Here is an 18,656-nt window from a genome sequence, read left to right on the forward strand (position 1 = left end):
GAGGATGTTATTAACTGTTTTACATTTTACGGCGAATGGTAGCCTACATAGAAAGGTCAACTTCGCCGGTGGAATTGTTATTGCCTTGTACAGTGTGTGAAGGTACAGAAAATTGACAAAGACTCATCTATGTATGTATAGTCAAAACGAAATATATTTTCTATAAATGGATACAATGAGTTTACAGTTATAATGAGCAAAATTCCATAAAAATTTTAATTTGTGTGTATTTTCATACATTTTCTCAGTTATAACAAGGAAACTTCATCGATATACTGAGCAAATTTTTGGTAGCTATGCAAACACGAATATTCTTACTTGTTCAGTTCAATTAGAAAGAAATGCAGTACTAAATTCTTGGAATAGATAAAACTAAAAGGGTTGCTTAGTTTTACAACTTGCATGGATTGACCTATTTATCATTTAACTTTTTTGAGACTATACCCCTCTTTTTGACTAGCTTCCAGTATTACTCTGCCAATTTCCCTAATCATCACTATGATTGTAAAATTACCATATACTCTAGTTAAAAATGAACCTTTCTATGAGAAAGATGTCAAGAAAATGTCTCTTGGTTTATGAAAAAGCAGAAATTATTTGCAAGTTAGAATGTGGTGCTAAAAATGTCAAAGTGTGCAGAAAGTTTTCTTTGTCCTCTTTAACAGTATCAACATTATGAAAAAATAAAGCAAACATCTATTTTAAGATTTGTAGATAAAACACTAACTGAAATTTGGCATATTATTAATTAGTACTATCTTTAATTACAAGAAAATAAATTGCTTAATATTAATTGTATTGTTTACATAATTACTAATAAAAACACAGTATAAAGTAATTTCCTTTTTTTTTTTATTTTGACTCAACTTATTTAGAATAAAAATTAATAGATAGATTTCACTAATTATCAGTAGTGTAGCTACAAGTTTTGCTGTCTTTGGGGTGTCCCCGTGTGTTCACACCCAAAGCAGCACCCATTCTCCTCTAGTTATGTCACTGCTCTTCACTGATATAACAAGTAATGGTTATAACAAGGAAATCTTGCTGGTCCTCTTAGTGCTCATTATAACAGAGTTTGACTGTAATTATTTCTAAGTACAGTACATAGGTAGAGAGTTCACATATTAATATTTTATGATTATGTCTGAAATGTACTATTGCTTTAAAAAATACTATAAATAGCCATATATACATATATAATTAAATAAATAATTTATTTATTTAATATTAAGTTAAATAACCATAACAGATTATGAAAAAAAGCACACAAATATATCCAAAACCAGTAAAAGGAGTAAAATTATTTAATAATACAAACATTTTTGTCCATTTCTAATAATTGTCATCAGGTATATCTTAATAAATACCAAACAGAACAACATTAATTAAACAATAAAATACATTTAAATATAAAGATTTGAAGTGGTTTGAATCGTGTGCATGCACATTGATGTGGTATTACCAATGTAACACATACGAAATTAAAATTACAATTTTAAAATATTAACATTACAACTTTAAACATAAATTGCCTGCAAGCAAGTAGTGTATTAGTAACTACACAGAACAAAAGTCCTGATAGAGTTTGTAGCATGCCCTCCATGCTATAGTGAGAGTATCAGACTCTAAAATTGATTGCTCTCTGATTCCTAACAGCATTGTAAATTTTAAACCTCTGAATATCCCAAGTGCATGGTATCCGAGGTAAGATGAAGTCGACATGCACTTTCAAAATTTACCCTCACTTCCCCATACAGAATGTATGTCACCAGAGCTTTGTTGAAGAGCTTCTTACTAACCATTATGTGTATGTTCTTTTAGTTTCATCCCAAGGGACATAGCCATAGTTCCAATGTATACCAAAGACCAGTCTATATGAGTATCATGCAAAGGAATAGCAAAAACACAAAGCGCTCCTCTACTCTGAAATGATAAGGATCCAGTAGAGGAGCACTTCAGCTACTTTATTGTTTATGTTGTATCTTTAAATTAAATCAAGGATGGCAACATTCAGATTTGTCTGTTTAATCTTTGTTTTTGATTTTGTAATTTGTTGGTTCATGCTTGTGTAGTTGTTGGATAACAACTACACAAGCATGAACCAACAAATTGTAATTATATTAATAAATTTATGTTTAGAATTACAAAAAACCTTTATATTGTTTTACTGATATATAATTATATCTTTAATTATATTAATTAAAACATTTATTAAAAATTTATAAATCTTACTCTGCAACTTCTTGAAGAAAATCTACTGTAAAAAAATGATTACATATGTTTCCAGCATTAAATGTTAATCTGCCATCAGAATTTCTTTTTTGAGCTGTACGTAATGAAAGTTCACTATACTCAACAACTTGATATTTTCCATCTACTTTACATACAACTCCAACGGCTTCTGTAGGAAATGCTTTCTCAACTACCTGAAAATTTAAATATATCACTTAAGTAACTTAAAACTTTAAAATTTCAAACAAAAAAAAATTATGAAATATAACCTTTTATTTAATAGAAATTGAAAGATATCTTACAGTTCTTGTTGAAATTTAAAAATTTTTAAATGTAATACATATTACTATAGCTTTTGTGCAAACCTATGTTTATTATATTGACTTGCTAAAAATTTACAGGATAAATATAATAAAGCAATATATCTAAACAGTAGTTTTCCTTTTAATTGACAACATTGAAATAATAATTGAAATGAGATACAAATCACATTATAGACTGTACTAGCAGTTTAAATTTTGTTCATTATGTGTACACGTTCTGCAATAAATCAATATAAAAAAATAACACAAACAAAACCTTCAAAATATAGCAGCAAATATAATTTAACATAAATACATCATAACATACGTTTGATTCTAATAAGATCTGCATCAAGTCAAAAATGTTTGATAGAATTAATGTTCAGAAAGAGGAAAAGGGAGGAAGGTTCAAGAAGTGTGTGGTTAAGTTATGATAAGTTGGTAGTTGATGGAATTTGGTATAAATACTTCATACTATAGAATTAATCTTAATAATTATTCAATATTTAATAATATCTGTTACCTTAGCAGCACAGTTAGCACCTTTTCCTACACAATAACCAATAAACACTGGATCTGCCATTTTCACTAAGATATTATCCACACAGTAAACATGAACATACCGAATACCTCTCCTTTCCATATCTGTGAGAATACCAGCACTTTTTAAAACTTTGTACAAGCCACCATTACCATCTGAAAAAATTATACAATACGAATAATGACATATTCTATATACTGTTAATATTTAATTTTTAAAATAAATTTAACACATTAAAATAATACCAGGAGCTCGTGCAACTTTCCAGCTATTTTCTAAAATTATTTTTCCATCAAAGGTAAAACAAGGAAGCATATTTTGTTCAAAAACAATTAAGTTCTCTCTTTTCAAACCAAAATATTCATTTTTTTCAAAAAACTCTAAAGTAGGTTCCATGGTATGTTCACTTGTCATTATATACCTAAATAAAAATATACTTTAAATTACTTGTTATATAAATTACATATTTAAAAATATTTTGCTTATTGTTAATATGCTTAGAAATTTTATATAATAAACTATTGATTCTTAAATTTAAAAAAATTATATACAAATTCTGTATATATAATCAGATGATATATTTCATAAATATTTTTTACAATGCCTTGTACACAAAATTAAGATTTTTTTTTTGTATAGAAAAACTGTTTAAGAAAACCTGTACCAAAAGAGAAACAAATGCTTCTGGCAAAAAGAATTCTTATATAATTGTTATAAATTAAAATTAATTGTACTTTTAGAGAAGTTATAAAGTGACCATATCCCAAATTAGATGAACAGTCCTGCTTTTTTTAATATGATGTCCTGAAATAACCAATGATCGCTTGAAAGATTGGGCTAGAATTAGGCTAATTAAATGATTAATATAAAGAAGTAATGCCGTCCTGATTTTTAAACTGTTTGAAATATTTCCCGTTTTTAGATTTTTCATAATCACATTCAAAGATACACAATATTCATTGATTGCCTCGTATATGATTTATCTTTGACTAACATGTTACAGCATAAAAATTTTAAGATCCAATTCATAGAAATGAAAAATTAATTAATTAATATTTTGATTAAAATACTATATTTATAAGATTAAAATGCTATTTCTATTTTTATTTGAACACACTGACTAAGTGTAAACTGACATTGAGATCATTAATGTGATAGTAATTTGTAATTATTGAATTTATGACAGTTTAAATTGTTGAATGTTTGTACTTATGATAGCTATGGCAACTGATGGAATTCTTTAAAAATATTTTGAAATATATGTTTGGTTATATGGAATAAGTTATATTCCATTCACAGTATTAAAGTCATAAACACACTGTATACTGGATAAAAAGTATAAATATCACTCATAAAACTAAAAGTAGTATTTATAGTACTGTAGTCTGTTCTAATTTAGCTAATTATTCAAATGAGATATATGCAATATTAATTTTTACTTTATTAGAATAGAAAATTATAGGAATGAATAGAAAAATTAATCTATATATATAGATTAATTTTGATGTGTTCACATATAATAAAATTCAGCAGTTCATTTAACTATTAATCAGGTTTGAGTTGATGTGTTCACATATCATATATATATGATATGTGAACACATCAACTCAAACCTGATTAATAGTTAAATGAACTGCTGAATTTTATTATATGTGAACACATCAAAATTAATCTATATATATAGATTAATTTTTCTATTCATTCCTATAATTTTCTATTCTAGAAAAGTAAANAGAGATAGGCAGTTATATAGCCATTATAACAAATTTAATTTAATTTAGAATTTTCTGGAAGAAAAGAATTGCCCTGAAGCAGGACTGACCTGCAACTCCCATGTACCATGTGAATGTGTTGCCAATTATATATAGCTCAATAATTTGTCAGTTCATTTGACTTTAATATTAGATACATAAACAAAACTTAACATACCAAGAAACAGTACTTTTCTTTCCAGTATATTCATAAGCTAATTGTTCAAGACGACGAATACGTTCTCCTTGAAGTTGATATAATGTTTTACGAGATGGTAAGCCAACATCGTACATGCCCTTTGGATAAGAAACACCCAAACGTGTACCCTGACCACCAGCCAAAAGCAAAACTGCTACTTTTCCATTTGCTATTTGTTGTAAACCTTACAAAAAAAAAAAAAAAAATTTGAACAAACTTAACTATTTAAGTCATATTTATTAAAATGAGTAACTTATCAAATTCATTCAATCATCATCAAGCTAATATTAATTTATTAATTAAATACAAATTAAAATATAGTTAATTTAAAAAATAACACATAATATGTATTAATTAATTTCTTATTCATTCAAACATAATCAACTATAATTTTTACATAAAATAATAATTATATAATGCCTTATGATAAGAATATTTGATAGTAAAATAAGTTAATATAACATATTAATATTGTATAGATAAAACACTATCAGAACATTCTTTATTTTTTTTATTTGTTTTTACATAATCATTTTAAATATATGATTTAATCAATTGAAATATCTGTTAAATTACTAATTTTATTCATTCAATTTTTATTTTAAATTATTAGAACATTTCTTGATTTTTTCAAAATATTTTCTTTATAAAATATGCTAAGTTTTTAAATTTAAATAGCATATAAATTGAGGAAAATATTTAAATTTTTTTTCTATTTTTAATCATTAATTAAAACAATTCATTACTTATTACAAAAGATTGCATTACATTTTTTATTATTTGCAAAATAGTCTGTTGTACTTAATCTAACAAAAACTTAATATTTATACAACTGAAACAAAATAATATATATTAATAGAAAAAAAGTAATTAAATATATTTTCAGGGATTAATTACAATAATAAAACAATACATTCATATTTGCAAATTGAATTACTTCTTTATTTCTTCAGTTTTCATTATACTTTTCATAAGTGAACATTTTTTTAAAACACAGTAATCCTTCCATTTACATGAATAATTTAAATATACATTTATATAAGAGTTTACTGACAACAAAAAACTTTTTGATATAACTATCATTTATTTCCATAAAGTTGAAAATTTATTTCTTGACAGTATTTAAAATTTTTAAATTTTTCAAATGCATTAAAGTGAATTTGTGTCAATGAAAACCATGAAAATAGAGGAAATACTGTATGTTTTCATATTCTTTTGATTTGTCATTGATAAAATGACTGAAAGATTAAAACAGCTGAGAACTGAAAACCTTAATAGTTGATGGGCTGCAATTTGAAAAAATTGTAGAGCTATAAATTCCCACTGTTGTCTGTCCTTCCTTAATCTTGAGAACGAAGTTAGATACATGAAAGTCGAGCCCAGAGACAGAAACTTAGGGGCAGGAGGCCCTGATTAACTATATATGAATGTCTGATGAAAACCAGAAGTCATGTTATTTCAATTCAAAACTTTCCCCTGAGAACAGTTAATAGATTGATGGCACGATTCTATTGTTAAAGGAAAAATATGATATACAGGATCAAGCCACTACTAACTTGAGGTGAAGAGCATATATTTTAAATAAAATAAATTAAAAATGTGATTAAAAATTGCAGCCTGACATTGTGACAATGTCACAATAAATAATTGTTCATAATCAATATAATTTTATATAATTTCACACAGTGCTGGATTACCCACTAGGCATGTGCCTCACATGCGTAGTGTGTAATCCTAGACTCAGAACCCCAAAACTGGAAAAAATAAAGCAATATCATTATTAGTCTTTATTAGTATAAAGGGTGGGCACACCATTACTCAGGGACTAACCAATTAAAAATATTAAAATATACATTTTGTAAACAAAATACCAAAAATTTACGTCTTTAGTTATTTCCTTACAAATTCTTAAATTTAGTTGGTTATTTAATAATTATATCTTTCTTCACAATTTTAATTACAAAATTATATAAATTGTACAGTTCTTTCTTTGAGAGATTATTTAAGCTTTCTGTAACGTCTTGAGTTGAGCTTTAACTGATCTGACCCACACTATTTCTAAATTCTTAAAAATGGTTACTTGTTATTTAAAAATTTTGATTTGTTAAATCATTTTCAAAATGTATTGTAATTTATGATTAAAAAAATTTTGATTCAACATTCTTAGCAAACCCATATTATATTAATATAAAAAACCCATATTATATTAATATAAAATAAAAACTGTTTGGACTCTAAACACAATCTAAAACTGAATTCTCAAACTATATTAAAGTAAATTCAAATTCTGTTTATGTTATATTGTATAATTTCTTCCAAATTTCAACTATTTCCTATCTACTCAGTTTCTCAACTATAAATAAATTTTCTAAATATTAGTAATTTATTTATACATCATTTTGTGTAGAATAACTCATGATAAATTATAAAGTCATCTGTATATTTTATCATAATATTTGATCTATATCCCTACACAAATAAACCAAAGCACAATATTGAATTATCCAAAGATCTAATTGCCGGACTTTTATGGGCCATTAAGTGTGAAGTTATAGCCTGTCATAATCTCCTAGTAGTATATAAATAAACCTGTAATTTGATCTTACGTTAATTCTATACCACTATACTTGAATATTTTCTGATAAAGTTTATTTAACATCTACTAAACATTAAATAAACTTTATCAGAAAATATTTAAGTATAATATTCAAGACCATAATTTTTTTGCTTCGAACACAATGAAGTGTTATAAATTAAGACACTTGGTGGGTTTTCTCATCTTTTATTCAGTTGATATGTGTAAAATTATACATGTTTCAGGTGCCCAAGACCCTCATCAGCCAACTAAAATATTAAAGAAGTATACAATACATATATAATACACTCACTGCCAAAAGTTAAGCACGGAGCAATAAACTGCAAAAAAATCGACAAATACATCTGTGATTGACACAAAATGTGGCAGGACAGTAGCAAATATGTTTATGCATGAAACAACACAAAGAATTACATAGAAAAATGAAAACAATATTGAATTTTCATAAAGCATAAGATGAAATCATATTGGAATCATTAATAAAATGATGTTTAAATGCAAAACAAACAAACAAAACCCACATTAATAGGGTAAATGGTCACCCCTTATCTTTACACAAAGTTTACAGCATGTAACCATGCTTTCCATGAGGTGATCAACCACTCCAGAGTCAAATAAGTTCCATTCCTCCTGTAGAGTAGTTTGCAACTCTGTGAGAGTGTCAGGGGGTGGGAAACGTGCACACACAGCACGGCCGAGGGCATCCCAAAGATTCTCAATGGGATTGAGGGCTGGCAAATACACCGGCCAATCCATACCTGCGATTCCCTCTCTCTCGAGGTAGTCGTCAACGAAGGCAGCTCTAGGGGGTCATGTGTTATCATCCATTAAAACAAAAGCAGGACCAACTGCTGCAGCATACAATTTCACAATAGGTTTGAGGACTTCATCCCGATACCGGACAGCAGTTACAGAACCCCTTCGATAGATGTGCAGGTCGGTGCAATATCCCAACGAAATGCCTGCCCATACCATAACACTTCCACCTCGGAATGCGTGATGCTCGATAATGTTCTGAGGTCAGTTGCGTGTGCCTTTTTCTCTCCATACTCTTACACGTTTGTCATCTGGCTCCAGGGAAAATCGCGACTCATCCGTGAACATAACGTTGCCTCAATCAGACACAGTCCAATTCGCATGTTGCCGACACCACTTTAATCATGTGCCTTTGAATTGGACAGATAGTGGAACACAAACTCGTGGTACCCGGGCATACAGTCCGTTCATGTGTAGCCTTCGGCGCACAGTAGTAGCAGATATCGTTTTACCAATAGCTGCAGCAATCATCAATGTCATACGTGTAGAGGTTGCTCTTTGATTCCGCTTGGCTACAACAGCAATATAGCAATCTTCTGCAGGGATCGTAACTCTTGGGCAACCAGCCACAGGTCTTCGGACAACTGTTTGGCTTGTTTGGAATTGTTTCCATAACCGTGAAATGACAGAATGATGAACACCGAAGAAAAGAGCAACATCTGTGATTGATTGTCCTGTTTCAAGGCGTCCCATACACAGCCAGTGCTCACTGTCTGTCATTCGTCCTCTGGAAGTCATAGAAACACATCAGTCATGCACACTAATTGTACGACAGTTCTCCACACTTTTTCTCGGCACTTACATGCAACTCCTCTCCCACTTCAGAAGGCTGGCTTCTTATACGACTGTGTGTTTTGCATATTTCGCGACACGTAATCATGATTGATAGTAACATAACATATTTGCATACTTCCACCTACCTCTGCAGTGAATTGCAACCTCTCAAATGCAGATTGCTTTCCAAACATCAACATTTTCTGCTCTGTGCTTAACTTTTGGAAGTGAGTGTATACACAGTTAGCTGATGAGAGGCTTGAGAGCCCGAAACGTGTATAATTTCACATGTATCAACTGAATAAAAGATGAGAAAACTGCCAAGTATCTTAATTTATAACACTTCATTGTGTTTGAAGCAACAAAGTTTGAAGCACAGTTTCAGATTATTAAAATATCACCATTTTTATTATTATTTTTTTCCTTGATGTAGGTTTTTCAAACTTTTTTTTATCAATAATTATTTTTAAACACCTTTTGTGCTTCTTTTTTAATTTTAATAAACTTTTGTTCTATTGTTGAAGCTGTAATAATGATATAACATGATAATCTCTTGGAACTACCACAGCTAAAAACACCTGGGTTCTGAACACAATTTAGAAGTTATTCTGTATTTAGGACAATATCCTTCTTTTAATTGAAGTGAGGATAAATAAATAACTAAATATTTTCAATAAAGTTGTTATTCTATAAACACAAATTTTCAAATAATAATAGAAACAACACACTTTAACCACAACATTTATGATGAAGTATGAAAATATTTTCATATTTTTACTGGCTTCTACTGAAGCAAACTTTAATATTTCAGTATTTACATACAAATACATATGAAAATATTAAGTTTTTTATATTTTTTATAAACAAATACTAAAATATTTTTGAAAAAATCTTTTCAATTTAAAATTTTTATTAAAATTAAAATCAATGAAAATATTTTATACTAGAAAATGTTTTCTTTTCTAGAATAATATTGGACAAATATTATTATTATTATAGAAAAATTCTAACAAATAATATAAATAAAGCAAATTAAAATAAGGATATAATAATTTTATTATTATTTATAAAATAAGAAATAACAAAATCCTTTCTTAAAAAATAAAAATTCCCCTGATTAATTTATTAAGTCACAAATTATTAATTTAGAAGTGACATTTATCATGAGATTTTCATCAAATTTGCTATTATCTGAAAATTACACAAATTGTAAAGTTTTATAATAGCGATTTAAAATTGTCTTTATCTAATTTGATAATTTAAAAATTCTTGATGTAATTTCCAATAATAGATAAAACTCACCTTCATTTCTGTATGCTCTTAATTTTTCAGGACTAGTTCTTGATACGCTACCATATAAGTCGGAAGGTATCGGTTGGAGAACATCATCCAGTTTTCCCGAATCGTCTCCTCCTCCATTACTCACGCAATCTTTAAAGATTTTAGTTACATAAGCTAAATCGATACTTTTCAGATCATTATACAAATCAGTTTTTTGTTCGTTGTTTAACTGGTCCCAGAAATGCAACAAGTGTTCCTGGCCAAAGCGGCTTAGTTCCTTTCGTAGACTTTCTACGTCCATTTCTTCCGAAAGCTAAAGAAAAAAAAATTAATCTAATTATTAACTAATGAAAAAATATATATACTACTTCACATAACTATTTTGAAGCAGAAAATAGAACTGCAGACGAATATCTCGTAGTTATTCCGGTAAAATAAACAAATAAAAAGAAAATTTAATCTAAGTAGGACAGTGTCAGCGACCTTTGTTTACATCGGAAATCTAGAACATTTGGCAATGCATGGTCGTGATTAATTAATACAGATTATATTTCAAGAACACATTCGCGACATTGATTTGACAATTTATCGGAATGACCGCATTCGAGTGCGATAGAAGTAGAGTAGTTGAACTTGTAGTTCAATAATAACGATGCATCTATTATTGTACGCGTTTTGCCACGTGTACAGTACATAAAACTCGGCTTATAATGGACGATGCCGCTTCAACATATTTTAATAAACTAATTTGCGCCAATGTTAAAATTAATTTCGAATAAACTGTCATTTTATTTTAAAAAATCAGACCTGGATACGTGTCCTAAACGGCGATAATTATCATCGTAGATTACACAAGTCGCTATATAATTCGAAAGTTTTTTTAAAACGAAAAGTCATCGAAAATATCCCCAAAATAAAAGTATAACGCATAATTTCAACACGAAATAACTTTAAAAATATATTACTTTACGCGTAAGTAATGTTTTCGACTTTCCCAAAACTTAAACTGCCTACACATTCCCGGAAACAATAAAACACCATGAATTGCTTAAAGATAAATTACATAAGCGGATATGTAACTCGATATGAGAAGTTAAAATATGATAAAAGGTAAACTTTTACATCTTAATTATACAGTCAATATAGGTTAAATATGCCAAGTTTACGATTAATACTAATTTAAAATGTCTTAATTCCACAAAAAGACACATGACACTCCTCTTACCTTTAATCTTTAAACACAACCTAATAGATACAACTATATTTAATTATGACTAGCACTAAAAGATAAAAATTATTAAAAAAAAAATCGCGTATCACCTACCTTATGACGTCATCTGATCTCCTATTGCCCTATTCATGACAACTGTCTTCGTTCCGTTACTAAAATGATTTTTAAAAATTTTTTAATTAATTCGAATGTCCTCTATATTTAAGGAAAAATATAACGTAGTTAATTATAATTATTAACGATTTTAAATATGTAAGATCAGATAGCATGCATTATTTATATAAGAAATATTAAAAGCCTTGACATGTTTTCTCTAGTTTAAACATAAGTGATAGAGATTGATGAGACCAAATCTAACGAAAACTTATTTACTCAAATTTATCAATTTTCAAGTGCAAATATGAATGAAATGTATTATTTAGTCTATCTCAAAACTGATAATTCTGGAGCTTTAAATTGCGTGTTTTGTAAATATAAAAGACCCTTGATTTAACACATCTCGATTTAACGAACTTTGGATTTAATTTCTGTCCTGTAGGAAAAGTTTAAAATCTTTATTCGACAAAAGAGCACGCTAAAAAGTTGGATCAATGAGTCAACCAGTATAAATTACTCCACAGGTATAATAATACCGGTATAATTTATACAACATTTTAAGTTTCACAACTGACAACGGTATATAAATTTTCTAGTTATTAAGAAAAATATAAACAACGTTTATCATGTGGTTCTATGATTAAACCTATCGATTTCATTAGAATATGTTTCTATAAATATTTCTAATATTTTTTTAACACTAAAAATAATATATATTAAATTACTATATTAANTTAATTAATACAAAGCTAATTTGCTCTTCAATCATACTGGGCAACTAACAGTATACAGGGATAACAAATTAACACAAAACATAGATACACTAATTATAAAAATTACAATCCTTAAACTTAATTAGGCCAATTAGTTCAAAATAAATGACCATTAATAAAATAATAAAGCAGAGATGGAAACAAACGTAAATATCCAAATGTATCATAAATTCAATATTTTCTTCATTCATTTACCTGGCTCAACTGAAGCATTTTGCTTCTAAAAATATATTCAATCAATAGAAATTTAGATATTCAATAAAGCAAGGCATTAATCAGTGAATTTATCAGCGAAAAAAAAACCACCTCTAACATTTTAATGACGAATATTTCATTTTTATCGTTAAATACAATCACAGTATTTGACCTTAAATATTTATTTTTAAAACAGTTTTGAAATTAGGCAGGTTCTATATACAATGTTTTAATTATTATTATTATTACTATTTTTAATAATAATGTCAAACAAATTTCTTCAATTTTACACAATGTTTAATTTGTAACATTAAGAAATGCGTGTTAAATGTTAAAAACTTTCAGAGATTGCACAAAAAATAGGTAAATTGTTTGTATATATAGGTACATCTACTATACAAACTGTAGAAAACGAATTTCAAAAACAAAATTGAGCAAGCATCGATGATAAGATATTTNTTGAAGCATTAAGGAATGTGCTACAGAAGATTTTTAGTTCATTTAATTTTTCTAGAACAAAATTTGCCATACACTTTATCTAAAATTTCCAACAGAACAGTTGTATTAAATTCTGAAAAACTAAATCATCAAATACTGTAACACTGCTGCTAAAGGTAAATAATGATATAGTGAGCATTATAGAAAGTGTTATATCATTTATATTTTCTTCTATTTTTAATATTATTTTAATTGCTTTTGAATAAAAACTAATGTTTGAAAGATAATAGAAAATAAATTTAGGTCAAGCTTTAACAGCTTGGTCACATGTAATCTCAATGTTAGCCAAAATGTTGGTTCAGGCCTATTAAAAAATTCCATTTGAGATCTAAGAATTCCTCATAAGACATAATACAATGCAATAATAAAGAAACAAATATAAATTGTAAAACTGAAATTTTTATTGTTTGCAAAAATAGAGTAACTTTTTATAGAGAGAATAAATGAAAAACTCATGGGAAAATATTTTACTCTAAAATAGAATGACAACTTGTGTTTTTTCACTTACCATGCATGTCAAGAAATGCCTACTGAAATTGCCTAACAAAATAATATTCGCCTTCATTTTTTTGCTAATCACTATTCAGTAATGCTGACACACTTTTGATTGTTAGTATTATTACACATTTTATATAAAAATGACTGACAGATTTTTGGAAACGCTGCATAAACAAGCCGCAATTAGCTGCAAAAATAAACAGATAATTTTCTTAATCAGTCAGGGTAATGCTTTGTGTGTTATACTTTTGAGTAGAAAATACTGTTATAATGCATTTTTTCTAAAATTGCTTGCTTTTATACTAAGTAGAAGATAAAAATATGTTTATGATGTGAAAAAAGCAGCTTGATTAAAACATATTTAAGTCAGAAATTTAAGATCATAACTATTATATTTAGTTTATCTTTGTCATCATATTCTAAATATATATTTATAAATTAATACATGTACTGTATTTTTTGTGAATTGATATTTATCTAAAATTACTCGTAAGAAAATACATGATTAAATTATCTTGTAACACTATATTCAATGCTTCAAATATAAATAGCATTTGTGATAAATTATATTATGGCTGCATTATCAGAATGAAAATAGAAAGATGGCTGTTTTTCAGGACTGCCCATCATCTGGTCCATTCTGACGTAACATTAAGAAATGCGTGTTAAATGTTAAAAACTTTCAGAGATTGCACAAAAAATAGGTAAATTGTTTGTATATATAGGTACATCTACTATACAAACTGTAGAAAACGAATTTCAAAAACAAAATTGAGCAAGCATCGATGATAAGATATTTTAATAACCAAATATCTAAACGTTTTTAAATATTTATTATTATAAATATTAAATCGGTATTACGAAACGAATGTTTTTTTTTCCAAATAATCACATCTGAACGTGCAAGTATAAAAACAGTTACATCAAATTAAAATTCTGAAAATACAATAGAAAAAATGAGCATAAAATTTATGCTTGAAAAGAATCAAATAGCATTCAACCTCTTTCAACAGCACGGGTATTTTCAACAGAATTTTCCTATTGAGAGGGTAGGAAACATTCTGAAAGCTATTTATTATTATTTTCTTTGTTGGTGTGATTGTGACACAACGGTGACGTAAGGGGGAGGGAGGGTCGTTCACTGTTCAGAACATATTTAGAACATTCTAAAAAGGCACTATAGTCTTCTTATTAAAAAACAAAAGATATTTTAAAAATAATATTTATTATATATGTTTCTAGTTTATTATTTAATAATACGGCGAAGTTTATAACATTAGATTAAATTCCATATTCCATGAAACTTATTTATGCTGCGTTAAGTAGTATAGTACATTTGTGGTATAATAAATTAACATTCTTGTAATTTCAAGGTTAGCATTATTGAAATGCTTTTGTTAAATGAGTAAAAAGATATACAGTACTTTCACGGATTTAATACACTAATTTAATTCATTGTGAAAAATTTTTCAAAATCGGGCGGAAACATTAATATAAGTGAACTTGGCCGAATGTCCGAGGCGATTTAAGGCATCAGCCCAACGCTATGGAGTACCCGAGATTGAATCTGGCGGATAAAAAAACGTAGAATTTTTCGGAGATAGTTCGATCCGGATATTCGGATCCGTCTTTCACCAATCGGTCTCTCCATTATGGGGTTGGCAGAATATGTTAGTGTGTGGGGAGCCGATTTTTTCACTATCTTTGATACTTAATAATTCCTGTGCTTTTTGTCGAAAATTTCTGAAATTTTGCAGGAATGTTTCTGTATTAGGGAATTGACACTATTAAATTTTGGCGATTAAAGGTCGAGGGAGTGGGGAGATTTTAGGGGGTCACAATAGGGTCGGATTTACATTTTTTTTTTTTATAAAACCCATCCCTACTCTCAAAATTAATTTTTTGCCATTTTATAATAATTAAAAATATAGAAAGTAAATGCTAATAATGAGTAAAATCGTCATTAAATCCGACCCTACTTGATAAATACTCGACCCCCATTATCTCCCCACCCCCTCGACTTTTAACCACCGAAATTAATAGCATCGATCTCCCTAATATAAACTCCTTGCAAAATTTCAGAAATTTGTGGCAAAAAGCACAGGAGTTATTAAGCTTCAAAGAGGGTAAACAAAACATCCATACGTACAGAAATTACCACCATTTTTTTTTTTTTTGCATTTCTCAACATTTCAAGGTACCTAAGTCCAAAAATTGGGGGTCATTTTTTGCGGATCGCCATACTTTCCCTCTATTATAACAGCAGGAAAGTAAATATAAGACTCAAATTATTTTATTGTTTACTAGAATAATGTTATTCCAGTGTTTTTTTAAATCTAATAATAATACAGATGATGTAAAAATTATAATAATAAAAAAATAATTGGCTAATTAGGAGTAACGGTAATTCTTAACTTTTAAATCACAACTTATTGACAAAAATTATGCACCCAAATGGAGTTGTCTCATTACTGCAACTAGGTATATAAATGATTACAGTCGTGGTCATATTTCATGGTAGGTAAAATCACCTGAGTGTCTTAAAATCGTTACCCCAATATCTTGTCTTATAAAAAGGCTCACATTGGTTCACTGTATTCAGAAATTTCAGTGTACAGTACCTGTTTGGAGGTCTTCGAATGCCAGACATGCCTGTAGGCAGAGGCGGATCTAGGTTTTTCAGGGACCTAGGGCTTATTGAAGTCCAATGGGGCCCCTATTGGCTTCAATAAGCCCTACGTCCCTGAAAAACCTAAATCCACCCTAAAACCTAGCCCTAGGCCCTGAAAAACCCCATTTAAATTGGGATTTAAAATTCATTTTTAATAACATCAAAAACAGTTTAAATATATTTATTTATTTACGAAATGGTGTTGAATGACAAACTTTATCTTATATAAATAACATAAGAAATAAAGAAATATTTACATTGATTAATTACTGACCAATTACATTACATCAGTGTTTTTCAACCTTTTTGAATACGCGACCCCTTTACAAGTTAAAAAATTCTGGCGACCCCCACGGCCATATTAAAAAAGTATATCAGTGATTTTAAAAACTACGTATTAAATTTTCTTTCTGTTGAGATTTAAATATCGATCAAAAAACTAATTGTACTGTAAAATAAACAGGCACAGCCTCTCACTGAAATTGTAAGTTTTTTATTGTAGTGTAGGACCTACAAACACTTGACTTTTTCTTTTACCCGCGACCCCCCGTGTATGGCTTTGCGACCCACCTGGGGTCGCGACCCACAGGTTGAAAAACACTGCATTACATTGATTACAATAAAACAAAAAATACTATAAATTATAATTATTATTATATTATTAATAATAATAATAACTATTTTTTACTATATGGTAAGTGCTCATTNTTGCTTATTACATTTTTATTGCCTACAAAACAAAAGTTTTGCTTTAAAGATATTATTTACAGTAAAAATTTATTTAAAGATATCAATTGTAGTAATTATTTGAAAATAAATACAGTTCCAATTATAGGAAGTAAGGTAATAAAATCAAGTAGAAGGCAAATATCAAATATAGAATTAGGAAAAAAGGTCAACATGCGTCGCTGTAGAAAGAAGTCCAATTTTTCAGATGTGCAGCATAAATAAACAACCAAATTCTTATAGATTTTGTATAAGAATTTGTTTGTTTGATTATGATGCATGTCTAAAAACTTGTTGTTGTTCTACATTGCTATATGTAAGGCCTTTTTTCCAAATCTATACTTAATATTTGTCTTCCACTTGCCACTTGAATGCATCATCTTACTTTCTTTAATTAGAACTGTGTTTATTTATTTGCAAAAAATTTTTAAATCCAAAATAATCTTCCATTATTATTAATATTTTGACAAGAATATGTGATCTATTTTACCTTCACTGATTCAAATAAATGTAATCATTGTAAGATGTTAAAAAATTAATATGAATACTCTAATATTGTGAACTAGTGGGAACTCATTACCTATACAGAAAAAACAAAATTACTACACCCTACACCACCTGAGCTTCCTAATTGTCTTTTGAATGCTTCTAAGCTTATATAGTTTAATCAGTAGTATCATATTATATATATATATTATATATACAATAAATTATTTTAACATGCATTATTTAAAAAAAACAATTNAATAATAATAACTATTTTTTACTATATGGTAAGTGCTCATTGTTTATGAAAGATATTAAAAATTTATGATAATAATTCAATTTTTGTGGGTCCTTGACACTTGGGGGCACAGGGCTCAAGCCCTATTAGTCCCTATGTAGATCTGCCCCTGCCTGTAGGACACTCACTATGGATAATATCTTTACATTATGCAGAATTGACATAGTTTGAGAAAGGCTGCATTATCAGAATGAAAATAGAAAGATGGCTGTTTTTCAGGACTGCCCATCATCTGGTCCATTCTGACTTGATTGGAGACAAGTGTCAGAGCACACATACACTGTGGTCAGATTCTGAATGTCCCAGATGAATCATCAGAAGAAAATCTTATAATTGTGAGACAAGCATAAACAGTTGCAATGGTGTCTTTGTCCACCATCCAGAGACAGCTGGAAGCCTTGTTGCAGAGCTCTCTCTCCATACCATTGGCAGGCAACTAGCATAGGCAAATTTGTATGCATAGCATTTGCTATGCATCATACCATTAGCACTCCAACATTGTTGACGTTTACAGTAGTAATGCGATGCAAAGCATTGATTTTATTTGATTTTAAATAGACTATCACTTCCATAAAATTGATCTGAATTGGCAGAGTACCATCTGTAGTGACAAATCCTGTTTCTGTTTGCAAACAAACCACATAGTGCTAGTGTATGTAGAACCACTAGTAAGTGCTTCAATTCCACATACT

General features: G+C 28.5%; 1 protein-coding gene across 11 annotated transcripts in view; it reads right to left on the reverse strand.

Annotated features, from left to right (window-relative positions):
• LOC111619534 (UDP-N-acetylhexosamine pyrophosphorylase-like) overlaps positions 1-18,656 on the reverse strand; it is a 57,233-nt gene that overhangs the window by 11,963 nt on the left and 26,614 nt on the right. For 6 of the 11 annotated variants that reach the window (XR_002755773.1, XR_002755772.1, XM_023361272.1 and 3 more), the window contains 6 exons: positions 11,817-11,875; positions 10,514-10,805; positions 5,005-5,209; positions 3,321-3,496; positions 3,058-3,230; positions 2,233-2,426 (listed from right to left, as the gene is read on the reverse strand). Coding sequence is in view for 9 of the 11 variants with exons in the window: in XM_023361272.1 (XP_023217040.1) it covers positions 2,233-2,426; positions 3,058-3,230; positions 3,321-3,496; positions 5,005-5,209; positions 10,514-10,793 (1,028 nt within the window). In the remaining 2 variants the exon portion in view is untranslated. Of the gene's footprint in view, positions 1-2,232; positions 2,427-3,057; positions 3,231-3,320; positions 3,497-5,004; positions 5,210-10,513; positions 10,806-10,870; positions 10,896-10,975; positions 11,096-11,299; positions 11,430-11,457; positions 11,654-11,717; positions 11,792-11,816; positions 11,876-18,656 lie in introns of those variants that run through there. The other 5 variants (XM_023361268.1, XM_023361271.1, XM_023361267.1 and 2 more) reach the window with 5 other exon arrangements.

This window comes from Centruroides sculpturatus, unplaced genomic scaffold, assembly GCF_000671375.1.
Source record: "Centruroides sculpturatus isolate CEXI.00-Female unplaced genomic scaffold, Cexi_2.0 scaffold179, whole genome shotgun sequence".
Taxonomy (NCBI): Eukaryota; Metazoa; Arthropoda; class Arachnida; order Scorpiones; family Buthidae; genus Centruroides; species Centruroides sculpturatus.